The sequence below is a fragment of the Carassius carassius genome, chromosome 47 (genome assembly GCF_963082965.1).
Source record: "Carassius carassius chromosome 47, fCarCar2.1, whole genome shotgun sequence".
Taxonomy (NCBI): domain Eukaryota; kingdom Metazoa; phylum Chordata; class Actinopteri; order Cypriniformes; family Cyprinidae; genus Carassius; species Carassius carassius.
This window is the reverse complement of record NC_081801.1, coordinates 4,079,471-4,102,218: the sequence shown is the minus strand read 5'-3', so window position 1 is coordinate 4,102,218 and position 22,748 is coordinate 4,079,471. Positions and strand designations below refer to the sequence as shown.

Sequence of the window (22,748 nt, the reverse complement as noted above, 5' to 3'; positions counted from 1 at the left end):
GCATTCAAACACCTATTCTTCAAGCTCTAAATTCAAACATACTTTATAAAAAACCTTCCTCTTGCTTACTTTATACTAACACATCTAGGGGAAAACAGTCATTTGGGATTAATCAGAGAAACAAACATACTCAATTACAATAAACAAATCTTTTTTTATAGAATTCATAATTTTTTTCATCCTACTGTCGCTGTAGAGTCACAATGTTCTTTTGTGTATGACAGTTAAAACACCTCTGATCTGAGTGTATACATTATTAAGCATGAAGTACAATAATGCAAAATCTTACTATTGGCATACAATTAGAATGAAAATTATATTTTCTCTGTTTAAATTACTGAATGAGCTTAGTTGTTCAGCATATTTAGCCTAGTGTGATGAGGGGAACTATTTAGACTGTATATATAAGCAGTAAAGTAGGATAAACAACAGATGGCCATCTCAAACAAGCTCTCCAGAGGACAGAGATCAGGGTTATTTTGTTCCTACTGAATCTGTTCCAATAAAATGCAACAAAATAAAAAAAAAATCCATGTTTTAGAAGACTTGGGAAACTCCTCTATGGTCTTTATAGTTAGTTATATGTCTCAGTAACCACGTGTGAGTGTGTGTGTGTGTGTGCGTGCGTGCGTGCGTGCATGCGCGCGCGCGCGTGTGTGCATTATATCATCAGCATTCCTCATTCTGAGTGCTGTGAATGGAATGTGACTATTCATTCAAATAAAACCAGCATTACTCTGGACAGATGGTGATTAATGTGTGTATATTTTTCCAGATCAAGGTTTTGTGAAAACAAGCACGTGAGTCAAGACAAAGCTCAATATTTGTTGTATGTACATTTCTGATTTCTCTATTCAGTAAAATCATTAGACTTGAATTTAGTGTTGCCATTATAAACATGTTGAATTGAAATATCTTCTTTTCCATATCCATATGCCTGTATGTAAGTCAATAGAATGAGTTTACCTTTAGGCTTGTTTGAGATGCATCGGCGCTGCACAGACTCATCGGCATATGACATAAAAGTACTGAGAGAGCGATTCAAAAACTTAACAAAAACATTAATCTGAATATCCGCTGAGGAAAGCGATACATTTGTCATACTATCCTTTCATCTGTGTGTTGCCTGTGTCTTACAAGCTGTTGTAGAAAGTTAAAATGACTTTCTTGTTTACAACCCTGTTTTAGTCTCTTTCAATATAAAAGTATTGACTCTTTACTGTTGATTCATTCAGAAGAACAATCTCTTGTCACCATCTAATGGTGGAATAATGCAACTAAAATCACCATCATGAACACACACTGCTTCCCAATACTAAATACTATTATTAAATACTACAATTATTTCTATAAAATATTGTTTGTTTAATAATAATATAAAAAAAAACTGCCATCATAAAAGTTGCTAGGTAATTCAGTCAAAAGAACACAGGCACCACTCCGATAGACAGCACTTTAAAAGTTTTAAAATATAATGTTATGAGACTTTGCCATTAGCCAAAAATTGCTCTAGAACAAACAATATATTGAGACCTGTTAGATTTACCCAGAATATACTGTTATATTTATACGGTTACATTTATGTTTATTATTCATACTTACTGATATATATTCCTATAGAATACATCAATACTGTGTATACTGTATTCTGTACTGTTGTTTTTGTTTAATTTGCTCTAGTTTGCAATACAATATCTTGCACTAACCATTGTATATATTACCTTCTGGAATACCTCTCTTCTTGTCTAATTTATTTTTATTTGTATCTATTTAAGTTTGTCTATGTAAAACCTTGTGAATATAAATACAGTATATATATTTCAAATACATAAAGTGAATCTCTTTAAAATGAGCCACATTTGACTGTAATCTGTGTCAATTACTAGTTAAATGAGCATGATGAATGTCTCATTCAGTCGGTAAACGTGTTCACAGTCAGAAACGAAACACTGTTTTAAAAAAGCTAGTTGACTGGAATAACACAGCAATTAGATACTGATCTCCTCCGTTTTCCCGTGGACATGTCTTTGCCTGCCCAGCAAAGGTTTTCCCGTATATAAACTGGAAATGTCCACTGAGAAAGAAAGAGAGTCTGTTATCTTAATCAGCCGGAAGTCTAGGGTCTCACATGAATAAGCAAACAGGGCCGTATCTGGGGTTTGTGGGGCCCTGGTGCATGTTATACCAGTAGGCCCTGTTTGAAATTATGTAATTTGTTTGTTCCTTCTATTTATTTCCTTCTATGGTTTACACAATGTTTATGTTTTTTCAAGTTTGTAGGTGTCCAGTTACAGAACCCGAATAATCAAATGTAAAATAGCACTGTATAGTCTTTACTGTAAAAATTGAATATACAGTCAAACCAGAATTTATTCAGACACCTTCAACATTTCTCTCATTATAACAGTTTATTTGCTATAGTTTAGAAAATGGTGATAAAACAAGAAACTGTCAGAGCAAAATCATCTTGATAATATCAGATAACTTTGATAGAAAGGTATGAATTACAATCAACCCAAAAATTCAGACAACTGTTAGTATGACAATATTAACACAACTGTCAATACTACTATAAATGCTTTCACCAATTTCCAGGAAATGCTGGATTTTGTTCTGTCTGTGGTGTAAAAATGTTGCATTAGCAAAAAACACTTAAGCAAAACATGGTCAGGTCAAAGTATCTGAATATTTTTGGTTTGACTGGATTAATTCTTGTTAAAACTACAAAGTAATTCAGTGAAGAGCAGTGAGTGGTTTACTTTCTTTCATTTGAATTAACATTAAGGACACCGACAGCAGATAGTAAATTAACCGCGCGGTCACTTTAAGAGACAATGTATCATTATAATGATAGACATACGATTTCTTTCTCCACTCTTTACTTTCACTTTAGACATAACAGGCAGTTTTTTCGAGAATACTCTCCAAGACTTGTATTTTGACATAATTTTTTAATGTATTTGTCGTTACAAGAGCAAGAAGAGGCAAATTTCGTTGCTGAAGCACTTTGAGACGTGTAGCTGAAGTGGCCTTTTCGCGTCTTTTCTTTTTGCTTGTTTAAACTGCGAATTGAATTTGTTCGTTCAGGTGAAGGAGAGCTCGGTTCGGTGTTGCTGTCTGTGCTGTCTATAGCCCCCTCAGAATTTTTAATAGCCCCGGTTTAGCACCATTTCTTTATGGAGTAGGCTAACTCTGACGCCATCAATATCATTTATTTTCTTAGCACTCCCACATATTCATAACATATTCGCTTAGCATATCAACCACACAGACCTGTCTGTGGGACACTCAGACGCAATGTCTGGGTTTAATAATAGCAGCTAAGGGACTCAGGGTTCGTGATGTCATCATCACACTGGAACGCACATCCTCCTCGCGCGCTCGAGGCACACCTCAGAGCGAGCTGTTACTGTTCAGATCGCCACTCAAGACTTCTCAAAAAACTACTTTCTTCAGTTTGAAGAGTTTGTTTTAGTTTCGAACTATACTTTTTGTTTTAGAAACGGGCAGCAGAAACGGACGTTATGGAACTCAGAACTATCTTGTTTGTAATTCTAAATGCGCACACATGCACTGCCATCTTTAACGGTAAGTTGATTTTCTGGTGTTTTCTCTGGTGCGCTTTAACTTACGCGAATAATTGATGGGAGGAGTTGAAGAAACTATCTTTTATCATTTTATTATTAATTGTTGCTCGCTCTCTCTGTTTCTCTCCATCGCGATATTCAAGATTAAAGATTAAAGATTTTTATTCGTCACGTACACAATTATATAGAGCATATATAACCGGCAGTGAAATGTGAGTCAGGTCCGCTCCATGGACAGTGCAATTGTTAAAGAATACAACACAGATGAAAATATACATACATATAGCTATGAAAGAACGAAATAAAAGTAAACAATAAAAATATAAGAGTAAAACATAAAATATACACACTGTAGAATAGAAAATAATGTGCATGAAAGTACATTGTACTCTTAAATAGTAAGATACGATGTAGGCTACAAGAGTTAATGTGCATATGTGCATTATACTGTAGTTTTAATATTAAGATACACAGAAATGTACAAGAGGCAAATGTGCAAACAGGTTGACACTGTCAGTATGTCAATGTGAGAGAATGATGAATATCTTACTGATAAAGTGAATATTAAGTGGAGACTTAGATGTTAATAGGCTGGTTTATATAGGCTAAATCAAATAAAGACATAGACTATAATTAATTTTTTTATCCATCGGTTATTCATCCTGTGTTTACTAGATATGGAAAATATCCAGACTGATCCAGCCAATCTATCACAAGCCTAATTTTAGATATTTTATTTATTAAAAAATATATAATAAAAAAATAAAAATAAAAAAATAAATTGGTACATGAATTAATCAATCAATCAGTGAAAACAGAGTGCCTACTATAGTTTAGGCTATTAATGAAACAAAACAAAAATAAACAAAAAAATAAAATAAAATAAAAAAAGTGGTCAAGCTGTATATTTATTTGAAAAATGACCAGCTAAATCACCATCTTAGATCAGCTAGAAAGCATCTAACATGTTACAAGACACAGCTACTAGCACCAGCCAACAAGTCTTTGAAATATAAGATGTCAAAAAAGTTTATACTCAAACTTAATCCTTCCAGGCACATCAAAAGCAACAGGCTCTGATAAAGAGGCTGTTCACAGCATTCCTAAATGTCCCTGTGTTTTGGTTGAAAGTATTATTTGCATTATGGAGTTCTCAGATATGGTTGTTTTCCTGTATTTATCGAGTAATGTTACATAGGAATTTACTTGTATTTCTTTTGTATGTTTGATTACAGTTAGTGCTGAAGACAGTGTAGCTGAAAATACAACAATTGTTCAGCCGGCTTATCCACCGGATCTACATGAGAAACCCAGAAATGGTATAGTTACTGTCTTACATTTATAATTTATAAACTAGACATGAAGTAATGACATGATATATATATCAAATATATCAAAAATGTTTATTTTTTGCACATAAAAACTATAAAGTACTTTATAATTTATAATTATATCTTATATATTAAAAAAATATTAAACATTGTTTTATGTTACATTTTCTGTATTTTATGTTCTCTATGTTTCTTGCATTATTCTTGTGCCATGTGTGTTGTTACCCTGATGGTATTTTGTCTTTGTGTTTTAACAAATATGGTGTTTATCAGTGTTGGGAGTAACGCATTACAAAAGTAATGCATCACAGTAACATATTACTTTTTGCTGTAACGCAGTAGTGTAAGGCATTAGTAATACATTTTCAGTAATATTTTACTCGCTACATGTTCAGTAACGCTTGCGTTACAACACACTTTTAGCCCAAAATGTAATTGTTCAAAGAAAAGAGAAGAAAACGCAAGACCGCAAGACATTAACGAAACAAAAATGAAGCAAATAAGGTCTATTTCCTGTTCGTGGTCAGTCAATAGCTGCTTGTGGTGTTTGTTTTGCATTTAAATAATTTAACGTTTTATTTCTCTCCTAGTAGCCTAGTTTATAGTTTCAGTTCAAAGCTCTGACAGAAAGGCTGCATGTGAGGCTGACAGAGACATTCTGTTTAATGTGTTTGAGATGTGCTGTTTTCCTTAATGTATAACTTGCATTTCAAAGGTATATTCTCCATCTGTAAATGTTAAAAAACCAATGGAAATATTTCCATTTTGCTGTCAGAAGTGCATGAGCTTTTGCTTTAGCTATTCAATTACAATGCCAATTGCTATTCAAGCACCGCCGCGCACATGCGCGCCAAACAGACAGGGGTCAGTGAAATAGGAACACAATGATTCTAATGTAAACATTTTGCTGAAATATTTACAGTTGGACATTTAATGTGACATATGTAGAATTATGTAGATATGTAGACATATAAGTTAGTGTATTTGTATGGTAGCACTAACTGTAAAGTGTGGGTAATCAAAAAAGCCTTTTTACTCAGTGTGTGCTTTTTAATAATTTTCATTATTAATTTTAACTCCTGCTTTAATATATATATCAGATTGCAATGTTACAATGTAATGTGATTTTAACCCTTTTTTGTTTAATTCACTTTATTTGTTTAATCCAAATACAAAATACCAAGATATAGGCTACCATACCACAAATCAGACAAAAAACAGAGAGATATAAATTTTTCTTCATATCGGCCAGCCTTATACAGAAGTGTGCTGGAGTTTTCTTTTCTTTTTAAAAATAGCATAAAAACAACTAAACAGCAAAATAAATAAATAAACATGTATGGTAAACAGTAAACCGTACTCCAAACCCCCACCCCTCAACAATGATGGTACTCAAAAAGTCTTTTCCAAGGTTGGCAGGTCTGCTTCTGTAGTTATTTTGGTGAAAGTAACTCAAAAGTAATACAGGAGTCATGTAACACTACAATTCTGAGACAGTAATATTGTAATGTAATGAATTACTTTTAAATGACAGTAACAAGTAATCTATAATGTATTAAAATTTGAAAGTAACTTCTGATTTTGGTATACGTTAACAGTAGGACTTAAAGTGCCCCTATTACGGGTAATGAAAGGTTCATATTTTGGTTTTGGGAGTCCCCAACAACAGGTTGAAATGCATGCAAGGTCAAAAAACACTTTCAATGTCTTAAAATATGCATTTATTTTTTTCCTTTTTCGCTGAATGACTCCCACATGATTCGTTTAACGAGTCATTTTTCCAAACACCTCCTTTGCGTGATGCTAAACTGTGGTGATTGGTCTGATGACCCAGTCTGTCATGATTGGTCTACTACGTGCAGTAGTACAAAACGCCCATCACTGTTACTTAGCCCACAGCTCGGTGGTAACACTCAAACAGCCATGTTATATGTATTAGCCCAAAGCAGAAATGTATTGATAAAGCACTGCAGTTTGTACACTAACTTACTGCTCTATTCTTTATCAGAACTACAAGTGATAACAATGACAAACATTCACTATTCATCCATAGATCCAAGATGTTCAAGTCTCCCTTTCTTCAGTCTCAAATCATTTATCAGTCGCAACTTATATAATGAAACGATCAGTCATTTTCTTAAAAAAAAAAGATAAAAATCATACACTTTTTGCTCGTCTTGTCTAGCTCTGCCATGCGCATGAATACTCTGTGTACAACGGTTCAAGACAGGGTATGTCTTAAACAGGGTTCCCTTAGGTCCTTGAAATCCTTGAAAGTTTGTGAATCTGAAAAAAAAAAAAACAAGGCCCTGGAAAGTTTTTGAAAATAAACATACATTGATGCAGGTCATTAAAAGTGCTTGAATTTATTTTGTGCAAGATGTTTTCTGGAAAAAATTCAGTATTATTCCCTCTGGTCCACTAATGTGTTATTACGCCAACAATTTGTGGTTCATGCATAGAATCTTGCTTGATTTACATTAGTTACGTGCATTTACGCGGTTACGTAGTAAGTGTTTCGCACGTGAGATACTTTATGTTGTATGTTGCCATGACGTTAGAGTAACTATATTTCCTCTTTTTCCGGAACATGCGTCTGTAATATTATTGCATAATTAGAATATACATAACAGTGACTGTAAACTGTGTATTTTAGGTATGGAAATGACATTTTCAGTTTTGATATTTGGAATATGGTCATTGCACTACTTTGGACACAAACCACCAACCAATCACACCCCAACCCCCCGCCCTGCCCACACCCACTGTCCTCTTTTTGGAAAACTAAAATATGGTCACCCTACATGATGTTCATGCGTGCACAAAACTACTATAACGGTACCTCTATGTTTCACAGACACACCTGGAAATTAATGTTGAATTGCTTTGCTTGTTTAGACTATTGTAAACCCATGAGGCAAAAAAAAACTTAAAAGTATATTCATACTTCTTAAAACTTCTGGTGGCATGAGCCTAAGCTTTTTTTCTATAAAATCCATGCAAAAGTTAATATCAGATCATTTTAGAATACAGTATAGGATGTACCGAATATTCTTCAGTTTTATGCAAAACAAAAATCAAATAGAATATCAGATCTCTGTCATATGGCCAAAAATGTATGCATAAAAAGCTTAATACGTTTAATAACTTTATACATGGAGCACTTTTAGATTTAAAACTTTGCAGGATGCTTTTGTTCACTTAGAGCTGCGTTACACACTGCATGAAAGGTCATTTTCTAATATCCATAATAGGAGCACTTTAATGAAATATCCAGTTTTAAGTTGTAAAATACACTGGCGCCAATATGCGAAATATGTTGCTCCTAAAGTTCTTACAGTAAAGAAAATTGCCCAGAGTTTTTTCTTTGGCTAGGAGTAACTTATAAAGACAAATGTGTCCCAGTTTCCTTTACTTATCAGGATGGGTTATGAGAGCCATCAGTGATGGTTGTGTGTTTGGTTGCAGGCCCCTCTGCACGCGGTTTTTCTGTTCAGCGTTACTATGAAACCCAGACTGATGAGCCGATTGACTTCAATATGGATGAGACATCGCCTGACTCTTATTTATTGCAAAATAAAACTCGTAAAGGTACGTACAATATCCAGCAGGCAGACTTTGTCTTTGTTTTTGGATGTCTTGTGAAATGCCATCAAAATATGTTATTTGTTCATACTTTTTAACTTTTATTTAACTGACTAAAGTACAAAGAAACAAATCCGGTGTTTTCACTTGCCAGCTTAATTTGGTTTTGCAAATATAAACACATTTTGATGGCTGCAGCAACACACTCCAAAATAGTTGGGACAGAGGTATGTTTAACACCGTTTGTACTGCAACACCACTGCAATTGGGGTTGTGGTATAAATGCCTGTTCACAACAAGAACAATAACGATAAGTGTTAAAACTCATTCTAATTCTATGAATATAAAATTCACACTATAGCAATAACAACACAGAGGAAGGATATCAACACTGCATAATGGTTTCTTCCAACTGATGAATTATATAAATATTGACAGTCAATCAGAATCCTGCTTTTAATGAGCTTGAGCATTTAAAGTGGCAGGCAACAAAAATTATGTGTGAATTTACAGGTGGATCTCAATAAATTAAAATGTCATGGAAAAGTTAATTTAATTCAGTAATTCAACTCAAATTGTGAATCTTGTGTATTTAATAAATTCAATGCACGCAGACCGAAGTAGTTGTTTAAGTCTTTGTTTTTTTTCAATTGTGATGATTTTGGCTCACATTTAACAAAAACCCTCCAAATCTCAACAAATTAGAATATGGAGACATGTCAATTAGCTAATCAACTAAAAACACCTGCAAAGGTTTCCTGAGCCTTCAAAATAGTCTCTCAGTTTGGTTCACTAGGCTACACAATCATGGGGAAGACTGCTGACAGTTGTCCAGAAGACACCCTTCACAAAGAAGGTAAGCCACAAACATTCATTGCCAAAGAAGCTGGCTGTTCACAGAGTGCTGTATCCAAGCATGTTAACAGAAAGTTGAGTGGAAGGAAAACGTGTGGAAGAAAAAGATGCACAACCAACCGCAGCCTTGTGAGGATTGTTAAGCAAAATCGATTTAAGAATTCGAGTGAACTTCAAAAAGAATGGACTGAGACTGGGGTCAAGACATCAAGAGCCACCACACACAGACATGTCAAGGAATTTGGCTACAGTTGTCGTATTCCTCTTGTTAAGCCACTCCTGAACCATAGACAACGTCAGAGGCATCTTACCTGGGCTAAGAAGAAGAAGAACTCCACTGTTGTCCAGTGGTCCTAAGTCCTCTTTTCAAATGAGAGCAAGTTTTGTATTTCATGTAGAAACCAAGGTCCTAGAGTCTGGAGGAAGGGTGGAGAAACTCATAGCTCAAGTTGCTTGAAGTCCAGTGTTAATTTTCCACAGTCTGTGATGATTTGGGGTGCAATGACATCTGCTGGTGTTGGTACAGTACATTGTGTTTTTTGAAAACCAAAATCACTGCACCCATTTACCAAGAAATTTTGGAGCACTGCTTCCTTCTCATACTTCCTTCTGCTGACCAGCTTTATGAAGGTGCTGATTTAATTGGATTTGCCACCTGCCCATACTGCCAAAAGCAGCAAAAATTGGTTAAATTACCATGGTGTTGGTGTGCTTGACTGGTCAGCAAACTCTAGAGAATTTATGGGGTATTGTCAAGAGGAAAATGAGAAACAAGAGACCAAAAAATGCAGATGAGCTGAAGGCCACTGTCAAAGAAACCTAGGCTTCCATACCACCTCAGCAGTGCCACAAACTGATCACCTCCATGCCACGCCGAATTGAGGCAGTAATTAAAGCAAATGGAGCCCCTACCTAGTATTGAGTACATGTACAGTAAATGAACATAATTCCCAGAAGGCCAACAATTGACTAAAAATGTACTTATAATAACTTATGAAGTATTCTAATTAGTTTAGATTGTGTGAATTGGTGGGTTTATGTTAAATGTGAGCTGAAATCATCACAATTAAAAGAGCCAAAGACTTAAACTACTTCAGTCTGTGTGCATTGAATTTATTTAATAAACGAGTTTCACAATTTGAGTTGAATTACTGAAATAAATAAAATTTCCACAACATTCTAATTTACTGAGATACACCTTTATAATAAACATAACGTTATTGCCTGTTGTTGTGAATGCTAGTCATCATTATTGGTGTGAATGCCTTAAACATCTTCATCGAGGCCTCTCAGTCATATTCATTTGTTTAGTGAGAGCTATTACTGATGCTGTTGTGTTTTTGTATGTCCGGTTCAGAGATACGCCAACAAGCATCCCTATCTAATAAAGGAGGACATCCATGTAATGTCACTGATCTGAATGAAGCAAAATGCAACCAGACTCCAGTCCTGATACTCAAGATCTCAAAAGAAGCTGTTGACATCCTCAAAGGCCCAATGGTCACACGCATCATGCCCTCATTCTACATCTTCATCATCCTCATTAGTTTGCCCCTGAATGCTTTGGCCTTGGTGACATTCACCTGTAAGATTCGAGACAAGAAACCAGCTGTGATCTACATGTCTCACCTGGCGTGTGTGGACCTGCTCTTCACTCTGCTGCTGCCTCTGAAGATCCACTACCAGCTGAACGCTTCAGATTGGGTGTTCGGTGAGGCGGCGTGTCGTGTGATCAGTGCAGCTTACTACTGCTACATGTACTGCTCCATACTGCTGATGATGTGCATAAGTGTGGACAGGCTGCTGGCTGTTGTGCTTCCCATCCCCTCTCTGACCTGGAGGAAAGCAAGGAATGCCTCATTCATATGCACATTAGTCTGGCTGCTGGCACTCGCGGGTACTGTGCCACTTCTCTCAGTGAAACAAACATTCAAGATTAAGGATGTGGGCATCACATGCCATGATGCTCTGATACATGATGACCCTACGGATCAGCTGTACATGTACCTGTTCTTCATCCTCTCCTGCCTCTACTACTTTGTGCCACTTATTGTCACCTTAGTGAGTTATTCCATCATCATATATGTGCTCCGTACCAAGTCTAATCAATTTGCTAAATCCTCATCACTCTCAGAAAAAAAAAGAAGAGCTGTGATTATGGCTATTGTCGTACTTATGGTGTTTGTGATGTGCTTTGCTCCAACCAATGGCATCCTGTTGTACCACTGTGTTCAATTAGCTAAAATGAACAGCAGGAAGGAAGATTCATCATATGCGGCAACTATTACTGAAATCAACACCAAGATGGGAGATTCTTCATATGCGGCTTACCTGTTGGCTGTGTGTTTGGGGAGTTTAAGTGTTTTTCTGGACCCTCTTCTGTACTATTACGGCTCTTCTCAGAGCAGACAGAAGATCAAGTCTGTGTTTTGGTGGAGATTGGGGAAAACCACCTTATCAAATTCAAACACTCAGACAAAATCCTCTTTTGTGAGTTGTGAGTACAGCCAGGCGCACGTTAAGATGTGAATTGTTTCGACATAGAGCTAATGAAATTTCAGCAGTTGTATATTCATATATTGTGCCATTGAAAGAATATTGAATTCAAAGTTATCTCTTTTTTGGCCAGAAATCCTTATTCATGTTAAAGTGGGATGAATATCCCTTCCATGCTGTTGCTGTAAAATCCAGCATCTCTGTAACTAGGTCAAATTGATTGAACCTATTCAATGCTTAAGAGACTCCATTTCCTGTTTGTGACTTGGAGATGTGAGAAACACAGTGTTACTGAAAGCATTTTACATCGCCCTGTTTAGATCACTTTTTTAGATACCATTTTTTCAGGCTAAAGAAATTTGAGTTAAGTGGCAGTAAATCTGTCTTAAACATAACAGAATATTGTATAGCAGACATTTAAAGATATGCTATTTTAACATTTATTTGATACAGTTACATCTATTTAATTTTGATTGCTAGACAATTACAAAAGTATACAAATAAGGGATTTAGACTAAAATTTGTACAATTGAATAGTTAATAAAACAGATCATTTTAATATTTTCTGTAATATTAATCAGCATTTTCTAAAAGTTAAGCACCTATTTTCACTAAATATTTGTTTAGAAAGATATAATGAAAACATTTCATGGTCTATTTAGTGCCTTATTTGTGGAACATGCCAGCAGTCAAAATACAACAAATATATAAAGCAGTCAATCCCAGAGAGTGTGTAGGTGGAAAAAACATGATTTTGACTGTTTTGTAATTCTGGAGGCAAAAAGTTAAGCTGCAGCTACTGTAATTAATTTTTTGCATGAAGACATGTTATCTTTGTATATTTTAAGACTTTTTTCCATCTCTGTATTCAGTTAAGCTATAGCCTATTTTGCTTTACAGGTTCACTCCACTATATTAAAATGCAAATTTTAACCAACAGCTCGAATGTGTAAATAATTCTGCATATTCAATTATATGCTCATATGAATAATATATGTATAATCTGTGCACATTTTCTCAGATAATTATATTTTATAACTGATCTTAGCTTTTATATTTGTAATATGGGGGTTAATTGTCAAAAAAGTTTATTTTATTATATTATTTTCTCAAACATTTACATTCTGGTCTCATAAATATAATGAAAATTTGATTGGAGTAAGAAGTGTAAAAACTTGCCCTGTTCTCCCCTATATAATATTTTATTGCTGAAGTATCTTTATATAATTCTTTTCTCAGGTCGTGGCAAAATGGAAAGGCTAAAATCTTGTCTTACAGCAGAGACAAGTCATGTTCTGTCACATTATATTTATCTGATGTACAGATAAGCATAAACTCCCCATTCCATAAATAACATTGACGTCATTTTGAAAAGGCTTGGGACTTATTTCAATGATTCAGAGTTGACTCTTGCTTTTGAGAGACAATAATTTTATACACGGTATACACTTCCAGATTTAAAACTTTGCAGGATGTTTTCATTCACTTAGACCTGTGTGTTACACATTGCATGGAAGGTCATTTTCAAAAATCCATAACAGAGGCACTTTTAGTGTTCGAATTGTCAAAGCTCTTGGGGGTATCCCAAACCAAATCCCCCACCCCCATGCCACCTTCAAAAAAATAAATAAAACTTTATATAAATATGATTCATATTTTTTTGTCTTGTCCTCTTTATAAACTTTATAAACGTTTATTTTACGATGATCATAGAATTAGGTGTACTAAATAATCACTAAGCAAAGAAGAATTAAATATCTAGCCTAGGGGTGTTACATTCATTGACTTTCAGTTTCCTTATTTGGTCATTTTCCTGTTCTTGTTTGGTTGATTTGATTAATCCCCACCTGTCTCCATTTCCCTGATTACCTCCTGTGTGCTTAAATACCCTGTCTGTTTAGTTCCTCCTGGTCCGTGATTGATGTTAAGTTGATGTATGATATTGTTATTTAAGTTTATGTATTATGTTGGATGTGCCCTTGTTCCTCCGCGATCATTAAAAGAACCCCTTTGTATATCATCTTCCTTGTGCGCCTTCCTTACCTGTGTCAGATTCTTAGGCTATGTTTAATCAAAGTCAACTACAATAATATGACATTTGGGGCTGTTACCAAACAAATAAAATCAATGAAGAGGAAACACAGAAGCTGCATCTGAAGTGGCATTTAGATGGAAATACACTGTTTAATGCAAGACATGAATGCATTTAACCTTCAGTTACAAATGCATAAATGTTTTGATACTTTAATCCTAAAACGTTAATACTGGTATTTTAAATTGTTTTAAAAAAAATGAAAAGGTACTTTAGGTGAAATTAAAACTGCCAATAGGTGGCAGCAAGTGGCAGCTGTTAATAAGTGAGTCATTGCGATTGAAGTGAACAATTTAAACAGTTGATTCATTCAGAAACGAAACAGACGCAAAACAGTGAAGAACCATTTTTGTTGGTAAAATGGAGCAAAAATAAGCGATATGGTGTCTAAAATGTAAGTCTCTTAACTTTTTTTATTTAACTGTTGTATAAAATCAATATGACACTTGTGATTTTTGTGGGGGGGGAAATGGCACTCGTTTATGGAAGGCATTTTCTGCCAAATGTAAATAAATAAATGAAATGATTTAAATTAAAATTAAAACCAGATTAACTATTTCATTACAGAAAACTGTACGCAAAATATGTGACAAAATTGAGAATGAAATTAAATGATTTCATTTTCACGGTGACATACCTGTCAAATTGAAAAATAAAATGCAATTGCTGATTTCACAAATGCCTTCCATACTCGTTGTGTGATATTGATTAACTATATGAAATTATATAATAATTTATTATACTGAATCATGCAGTTAAAGAACACACTCTTAAAGAGAACAGTCAGTCTAGCTTAAACACTCATAATTCCTCTTATGACCAATGTCCATACTCGGTATATTAAATTATTCTCTAACTTGCATCGTTCGTAGTCTACATCTGCAGTTTGTTATTATTGATAAGGAAATTGGCGAGTTTCAGTCTAAAAAAAATTAACTTAAGTATAAACAATACTTGTTTATACTTATTGTTAACAAGTACAAGACTGACATTAATAACAGCTGAGTAAAACTGTCATCTGGGCCTTTTTTCAGTTGATGAAGGAAGTACAACCTCTGTTGTTACAACCTCTGAAAATAGTGTTATGTAAGATTATGGCTAATATTTACACAATATTCGAAAAAAAAAAACGAAAAGACTTATCAAGAACTACGTGACTTAAATTTGGTTAATGAAATGTTTTATATGTATATGGCATCTTTTTTTTCCTTAGGGTAGCCTAGCCTACATATGTTTATACAGGTATTTTGAATGCCATTTTTCATATTTTTATATTTGTTGCAATATCTATATATTTGTACTAATTTTCTAGGATAATAATAATAATAAAAGAAATTGGTTCTTTTGAACAATTCGTTTCAAGGAACCTATTCAAAGCAAATCCTGCAACACATTTACGCTATGACGTAATATGCCAGCCTAGTTAAATGTAAATTATGTTCTATTTTGTAAAAAAAAAAAATATATATATATATATATATTATATATATATATATATTAATAGAATGCTGTTTTTTAAACCAATTAGGCTACCTGCATGTATAATTGTCATACAGCTCGTTATATTATATTCATAATATTTTCACCCCTGGGACTTAATGCCGCATGGCATGGGTCTCATTACACCGGTATGATCTGCTTTTGAAGCAGCAACAGTCAAACGAATCATTCGTTTTAAATGAGTCGTTTATGAGACATGCTGTTTTAGATTAGCTGAGCGCGTATTGTCTGACCTCAGCGGGCGTTTACCTTTTTTTAGATATTTTGGTTGACAATGGGAGTGATCTACTTCAGTTTTTCATCATCTTGGCAGACTGACTGAACAGCTGTGCTCGGCTCGGCTCAACCGGTTCATCTGATTCAGAGAAAAGATTCCGCTAGTACGACTGATTCTATCTGACTAGAGATTTTGGAGTAAAAATCTGGAGTTGGAAAGCAAATCATCATGGGGATCAAAACATTATTGTTTTTAGTTGTAATCGCACATACATGCATTGCCACCTTTAATGGTAAGTAGCTTACCTCACTTCAACATTCGTGAAAAAAGCTGCACCATATGTTAGATTATGTTATCAGATGCGTTGTTAAAAGAAAAAACAAGCAAACAAAAACTGTTTAAGTGTTTAGGATAAGACAAATTAAGAATGCAATAGATGATGCATCCAAGGAATTATAAGACAAACCACAAAAGGCAATGGGATTGTATGGGATCAATTTTCCACCAAAAAACACTGCGGTCATGAAATGAAAAAATAAGCGTGAAAAAAAACCGTTAAAAACACATGTGAAAGTGCACAAAAAATGAAAACGAATGTTGAGTCAGAATCACAATAACGAAAAACATGGTCAGAGATTGAAAAATAATAAGCATAAATCAAAACTTTAAAGGCATACATTTATATTGCACAAACATTAAAGGGGTCATATGATGCGATTTAAAAAAAAATTCTTTCTCTTTGGAGTTATACAAGCTCTTGGTAAATAAAAAAAGTTGCAAAGTTGCAAAGACTAAAGTCTCAAATCCAAAGAGATATTATTTATCAAAGTTAAGAGTCAACCACTAGGCCCTACCTAAAACAGCTCGTTGTGGTGGAGATGCTGTGTGTTTCATTGTTAAACGTACAGTATGGGATTTTTGGCCACCAGGGGTCACTCAATCAAAATAATAACATAAGACGTACTTTGATGTGTAAGTATGTTTTCATATTTAAAGAATTTGTCACTGATAGAGTAGTGTAGAGTAGCGCTTGTTGCTTGTCATTTCTCCAGACATGGTTTTAAGTTTACGCAGCGCGATACGCAACGCAACGCATAAAAACACCGTATAAGTTATTATAATCAGTAATTATGTCCACACTGGATGCAACAAATGCCTCGTTTATAATGTGCTTTACTGTTTTTGTCTTGTCGCGCTGGGACACACAGTGTGTTAATGGCACAATATGTAAGATTTTTTTATTAAAATATCCAAAAACAACTAGAACAGTGTTATATGTTTTGCAGACTTGTGTACTTTATCCCAAATGTTTCAAAGAATGTTTAAATCCACAGAAATAAGCAATTTTAACTAGTGACCGTGTCCATAGTGTCATTGTGTCGCCTGCCAATGACGTCTTAACCCCTCGATTTTCACATCGGCTGTTGGGATGAAGACCACAACTCCCATGATTCCACACTCAGTCACAGCCATCAAACTATGCTATCTGGTCTTTATTTATTTTGAATACGCGCCCTCCATTGGCAAAAATACATATTGTATTATTGGTACGCCATTAGGGGTGTAACATTTCCATCACACACTTGAGGAATTCAGCCAATCACAATGTACTGGATAGCTGGACAATCAGCGTACACCTTGCATTTCAGAACAATGAGCTTTGTAAAAATTTACGCATTTCAGAAAGGGGAGGCATAGAGGAGCAACAATAATGTACATTATGTGGAAAAAATCTGTTGTTTTTTTTACTTTAAACTGCCTAAACACATTGCATTACACCAAATACGCAAAATATTGTTCTTTTTAGCAAAATCATATGACCCCTTTAATGCAAAATTATCTGATTGCGCACAAAATTATGTTTTCCATGTGTCACATGTCTGTTTTTGTACCTGTGTTTAGATTGACCTATAGAGCAAATTCCAAACGGATGTGAGCATCCCTATGCATTATTCCCTTCGAAGGGCAGAGCCCTTGAAGTGTGTTCTTTGAAGGGTGCAGAACATTACTGTCTCGTATAAGCATTTGGAACTCCCTTGACGAAGGAAATGACTGACCTAATGTTATCTTGACAACACTGCACGTGCTTGCATCATTCAGCACTCCATCAGTTGTTGCAGATAACTTTAAATATTTCTTCTTATTATTATTATTTAAAAATTGTCTAATTGTGTATTTACTATTAAACTTTTTCAAACTAAACTTGCTTACAGGTCTTAAATCATATTTCCATTACTGACATTTTTTTTTTTTCATTAAAATAAAGACAAATTTAATTAGCATTACATTTGTATAATGCTTTAAAATGCATCGCAGTAGCTCCTAACTGAAAATCACTTGATCACAAACGGAAATCACTTTCATGAAGTGACCATCACATGTTCCCTTTGCTAACAGACTTCTGGAAGAGCCCTTCATGAAGGGATTCACTATGTATTAAGTTTATTAATTTATTTTATATGTGGGCCCTATTTATATTATGTAATGTTAAATATCTTAATTAATTTGTAATTACTTAATTAATTACTTTGGTTTCGCAGATTTTACACATCTCTGCACATTTTCAATGTAGCCTACATTCATTTTGCTGCATTGAATTGTTTGTGAATATTTGACATGAAGTTATTATTCATGTTTGCAATTGTCATGTTTTAGTGGTTAATTTTAATATTATGGTTAGTATTATTGGGGCCCATTTTCATTATCTTGCCGAGGGCCCCATGGGCTGGCACTGGCTCTTCTACTTTTCGCTCTTGTTTCCTTGTTCAGTGCTTGCTTTTCCAAATGTTGTGGTTGTTTCATGTAAATCAGGGTCTTGTGTCATCACTGGCCCAGTGGTTTTAGATTGACAGCTCCTGAACTAGTGGGACTAGTGGGCCAATGATGACACTTAAGCCTGCCCTGATTTGCATGAAACACTTTTGGAAACATTAAACAACATTTGGAAAAGCAAGCACAGAACATGAAAGCAAGAAAAACTGCAAATGTCCGAGAGCACAAAAAATGTAATATATCCAAAGAAATTAATATAACCAATGAAAATGAGTTAAGTCAGATCATTTTCCATTAATATGTCGGATTCTTGTTTCACCCGAGAATCATTTAAGAACCTGCATATTAGAGATCCAATTTAGAGATGAGCTGCTAATAGTGCTAATAGGAAATTACCTAGCTTAACGTCATAATCAAGGCCACTTAGCAAATGAGACCCAGTTCTCTTTAGTAGCTTGTGTGTTTTCACTGATGGTGTTTTGGCCTGTTTGGTTGCAGAAAGCTCTGTGAGTAACTTTGAACAGACGGATGAGCCAACTGATGACAAGAAGTCTTCAAAACAGAAGTTTCATGAATTTGGTTCAGGAGCACCAAGTACTTTTCCTGAAGCACCTTCTTTCACTGAATAGTTGAAAATTGCCTGTATAACATCCTGGCATAACCACATAGCCCTGGTAACTTTCAATAATAGTGATGTGCTTTTGTATGTTCATCAGCAGAGATATTGGTAGGCAGTTTTGCTGCTATACCAGGCATTATTTCTACTCTGGACCAAGCAAAGCTCAACTCCTCCTCATTGTCCATCTCAGACAAAGCTGTTGATTTCCTCAAAGGCTTGCATGGTCACACGCATCATGCCCTTGTTCTACATCTTCATTATCCTCATTAGTTTGCCCCTAAATGCTTTGGCCTTGGTAACATTCACCTGTAAGATTCGAGAGAAGAAACCAGCTGTGATCTACATGTCTCACCTGGCGTGTGTGGACCTGCTCTTCACTCTGCTGCTGCCTCTGAAGATCCACTACCACCTGAATGCTTCAGATTGGGTGTTCGGTGAGGCGGCGTGTCGTGTGATCAGTGCAGCTTACTACTGCTACATGTACTGCTCCATACTGCTGATGATGTGCATGAGTGTAGACAGGCTGCTGGCTGTAGTGCTTCCCATCACCTCTCTGACCTGGAGGAGCGCAAGGAAAGCCACATACATATGTGTGCTGGTCTGGCTGCTGGCGATCGTTGGTACAGTGCCACTTCTCTCAATAAGACAAACATTCAAGATCAAGGATGTGGGCACCACCTGTCATGATGTGCTGATACATGTCAATTCTGCAGATCGGCTGTACATGTTCTTCATTCTCTCCTGCCTCTACTTCTTTGTGCCACTAATCATCACCTTAGTGAGCTACTCCATCATCATATATGTGCTCAGTGTAAAGTCTGATCTCTTAGCTACATCACCCTCATCTTCAGGCAGCCGAAGGAGAGCTGTGATTATGGCTATCGCCGTGCTGACTGAGTTTGTGTTGTGCTTTGCTCCATCCAATGGTTTCCTGTGGTACCACTGTTATCTTTTAGCTAATGGAAACAACAGGGGCCAGGGAGATTCATCATATGCGGCTTATTCTGAATGTACATCTTGCATTAGTTGTTAAAATACTACTAATTGTTGTTTGTTTAATCAAAAGCAGAAGGGACATGTAACAGTTGCCTAGTCATAAATGTATTTTGCAATACTTAGATATGGTTTTACTTCCCTAATTTTTAATGTTACGTGTAATTTTTTTTCACTCTGTCTTTGACTCATAGACTTCAGCAGGTTGTTTTAGCTATAATGCTGTTAAGACCTCTAAATGTAAATACAGTATCTGTACTCTGATTGTTCTTCAGTAATGTTGCAGTGGTAGATGAAAAGTGGTACTATTGCCTGTGGTATCTGAAGCCTGTGATTATTTATTCTTTAGGCATATTTCTTAACATCATGCTCAGAAACTATAATAAATGAATCCTGTTGTTATGTTTTGTTCTCATTTGGATAAAATCTGATTGTTCTAAGCTGCTGATAAACACAAAGCACAACCATTCTTAAGCATTTTAGTAAATATGGCATTGCATGCAATCCATTCACACTTGTAAAACATAAGTTTACTTTCTCCAATTGCATTGGGACTATATTTATCTTTTTGGTTTTTAAGCTTTAACATAAATTTGGGCAGGGGATTCTGGGATAGTTGAGCATGGATGGCTGAGCATATAAAGTACAAACACTCAATCACATGCATCATTTTCTACTCTTGTTTAATGGATGTACAATGTCCACTAATGGTAATTGTGCAAAATCAATTATAAAGTAATTTCATTCAGTCATTCCGAGTAAGAGGAGATACACCCAAATGAAACAACGTCTTATATCATTCTTTTGTGATATGTGAAAGATCTTGTTTTCTTGCTATAAGAACTAATATTTAATAAAGGTTAACTGTTATTGAACATAAAGTAACCCTAGCTAGTTTTAAATGTATTATCTATTTAATTTAAATGTTGATTTAATGGTTATAGTTTGTGTTCATCAAAATCACACAACTTCATATTTGAAACAGCATTTCAACAGGAATGGCAAACATCACAGAACTCCTGAGGGTGATGCTCAACATTTTCTGAAACACCTCTTTTAACTGGATAGTTATCATATATCCTGGCATAAAAGAAGATACTGGGCACTCGGTGACAGACACAGAGCAGGTGTTGGTACATATAGAGATTCTGATGTTTGATGACAAAGTCTAGATTTAGATATGATCAGTGTAATAGAATCTTAATAATAGAATCTTGCTTTCTATTATTTTAGTGCATACTGTACATGTGGTAAGTACATCATTAACTAAAAGAACGCCTAATATGACATTCATGGCTTGCTAATCTTCTTGAATTAATTTATGAATTTTTACTAATTTTTAACTCTATACAGCACCATTCAAATTGGGGTGAAATAGACAAATTAAGTTTTTTAATTCATCCAGCCAGATAAAAAATTAAAAAAAGGATTGCAATTGTTTAATTACAATAGCAGTTCAATAGAATATTTTGTGACTTCTTGAGACAGTGGGAACAATACTGGTCTTCCAGGAAGTGAAGGGGATGACCCATAATCTTTTGGGCCGTTTTGATGATCCTCTGGAGTGCCTTCCTCTCTGCAACTGTGCATCTGGAAAACCATGCACAGATGCAGTATATGAGGATGCTCTCTATGGAGCAGCAGTAGAAGGACATCAACAGTTTCTATGTAAGTTATTTTTTCATAAGAGTTCACAGAAAGTACAGTCTGTGGTGTGCCTTCTTGATGGTAGCAGTGGTGTTGGTGCTTCAGGTCAGGTCATCATCAAGGTGAACACCCAAGAATTAAAAGTTGGAAGTCCTCTCCACACAGTCCCCATTGATAAACAGGGGCTGAATGTCCGTTTTCTTTCTCATACAGTCAAAAAATCAGTTCCTTGGTCTTGGTAATGTTCAGGGCCAGTTTGTTTTCTATACACCACACTAACAACTACTCCACCTCATCCTGGTATGCAGACTCAACTCCCCAAGAGATGAGTCCCACCACGGTGGCATCATCAGCAAACTTGTTGATGGTGTTGCTGGAGCGGGTGGGGGTGTAGTCATGGGTGTATAGGGTGTAAAGAAGAGGACTTAGCACATAGCCCTGGGGAGAGCCGGTGCTGAGGCTAAGGCATGAGGAGGGGTGTCGGTCTACCTCGTCTTCTCCGGGCGATCAGACAGAGCCCTTATCCACAGGCAGATGAAGTAAGATATTCCCAGGTCTAGCAGCTTGGTCACCAGTCTGTCAGGGAGGATGGTGTTAAATGCCGAGCTTAAGTCCACAAAGCGTAGCCGCGCGTAGCTCCCCCGTTGCTCCAGGTGGCATAGAGTCAAGTGTAGAGCCATGGCGATGGCCTCCTCCGTGGACCTGTTGGCTCTATAGGCGAACTGGTAAGAATCGAAGCTGGGTGGGAAGGTTGAGACTATGTGGTTCCAGACCAGTAGTCATTCAGACAGCTGATGGTGTTCTTCTTTGGGATTGGGATTGGGATGAATGTGGAGGTCTTCAGGCAGGAAGGAACAACAGCCTGAGAGAGGGACTGGTTAAAGATCTTGGTAAAGACCCCTGCCAGCTGGCCCGCACAGTCCCTCAGCACCTGTCTCAAGACACCATCAGGCCCCTTAGCTTTCCTTGGGTTCACAGCCCTCAATTTGCGCCTCATCTCATGCTCCTCCACCATGAGCATGTGGCTGCTGTGGGCTGGTGGATGTGTTTTGGT

General features: G+C 35.8%; 1 protein-coding gene, 1 long non-coding RNA gene and 1 pseudogene across 2 annotated transcripts; all 3 read left to right on the top strand.

Annotated features, from left to right (window-relative positions):
* Positions 1 to 3,443: 3,443 nt before the first annotated feature.
* On the top strand, positions 3,444 to 8,511 carry LOC132130549 (uncharacterized). The gene is made up of 3 exons (XR_009428732.1): positions 3,444 to 3,588; positions 4,823 to 4,906; positions 8,387 to 8,511. It is a non-coding gene; the product is annotated as an uncharacterized LOC132130549 (long non-coding RNA).
* Positions 8,512 to 10,663: 2,152 nt separating this feature from the next.
* LOC132130548 (proteinase-activated receptor 1-like) lies at positions 10,664 to 13,499 on the top strand. The gene has a single exon (XM_059542285.1). It carries the CDS (start codon positions 10,685 to 10,687, stop codon positions 11,885 to 11,887), a length of 1,203 nt encoding a protein of 400 aa, XP_059398268.1. The 5' UTR covers positions 10,664 to 10,684; the 3' UTR covers positions 11,888 to 13,499.
* Positions 13,500 to 15,750: 2,251 nt separating this feature from the next.
* Positions 15,751 to 20,087, top strand: LOC132130269 (proteinase-activated receptor 1-like; annotated as a pseudogene).
* The last annotated feature ends 2,661 nt before the right edge of the window (positions 20,088 to 22,748 follow it).

Excerpts from the sequence above, each read along its gene's own strand:
- LOC132130548 (XM_059542285.1), top strand. The coding sequence starts at position 10,685 with ATGCTGTTGTGTTTTTGTATGTCCGGTTCAGAGATACGCCAACAAGCA.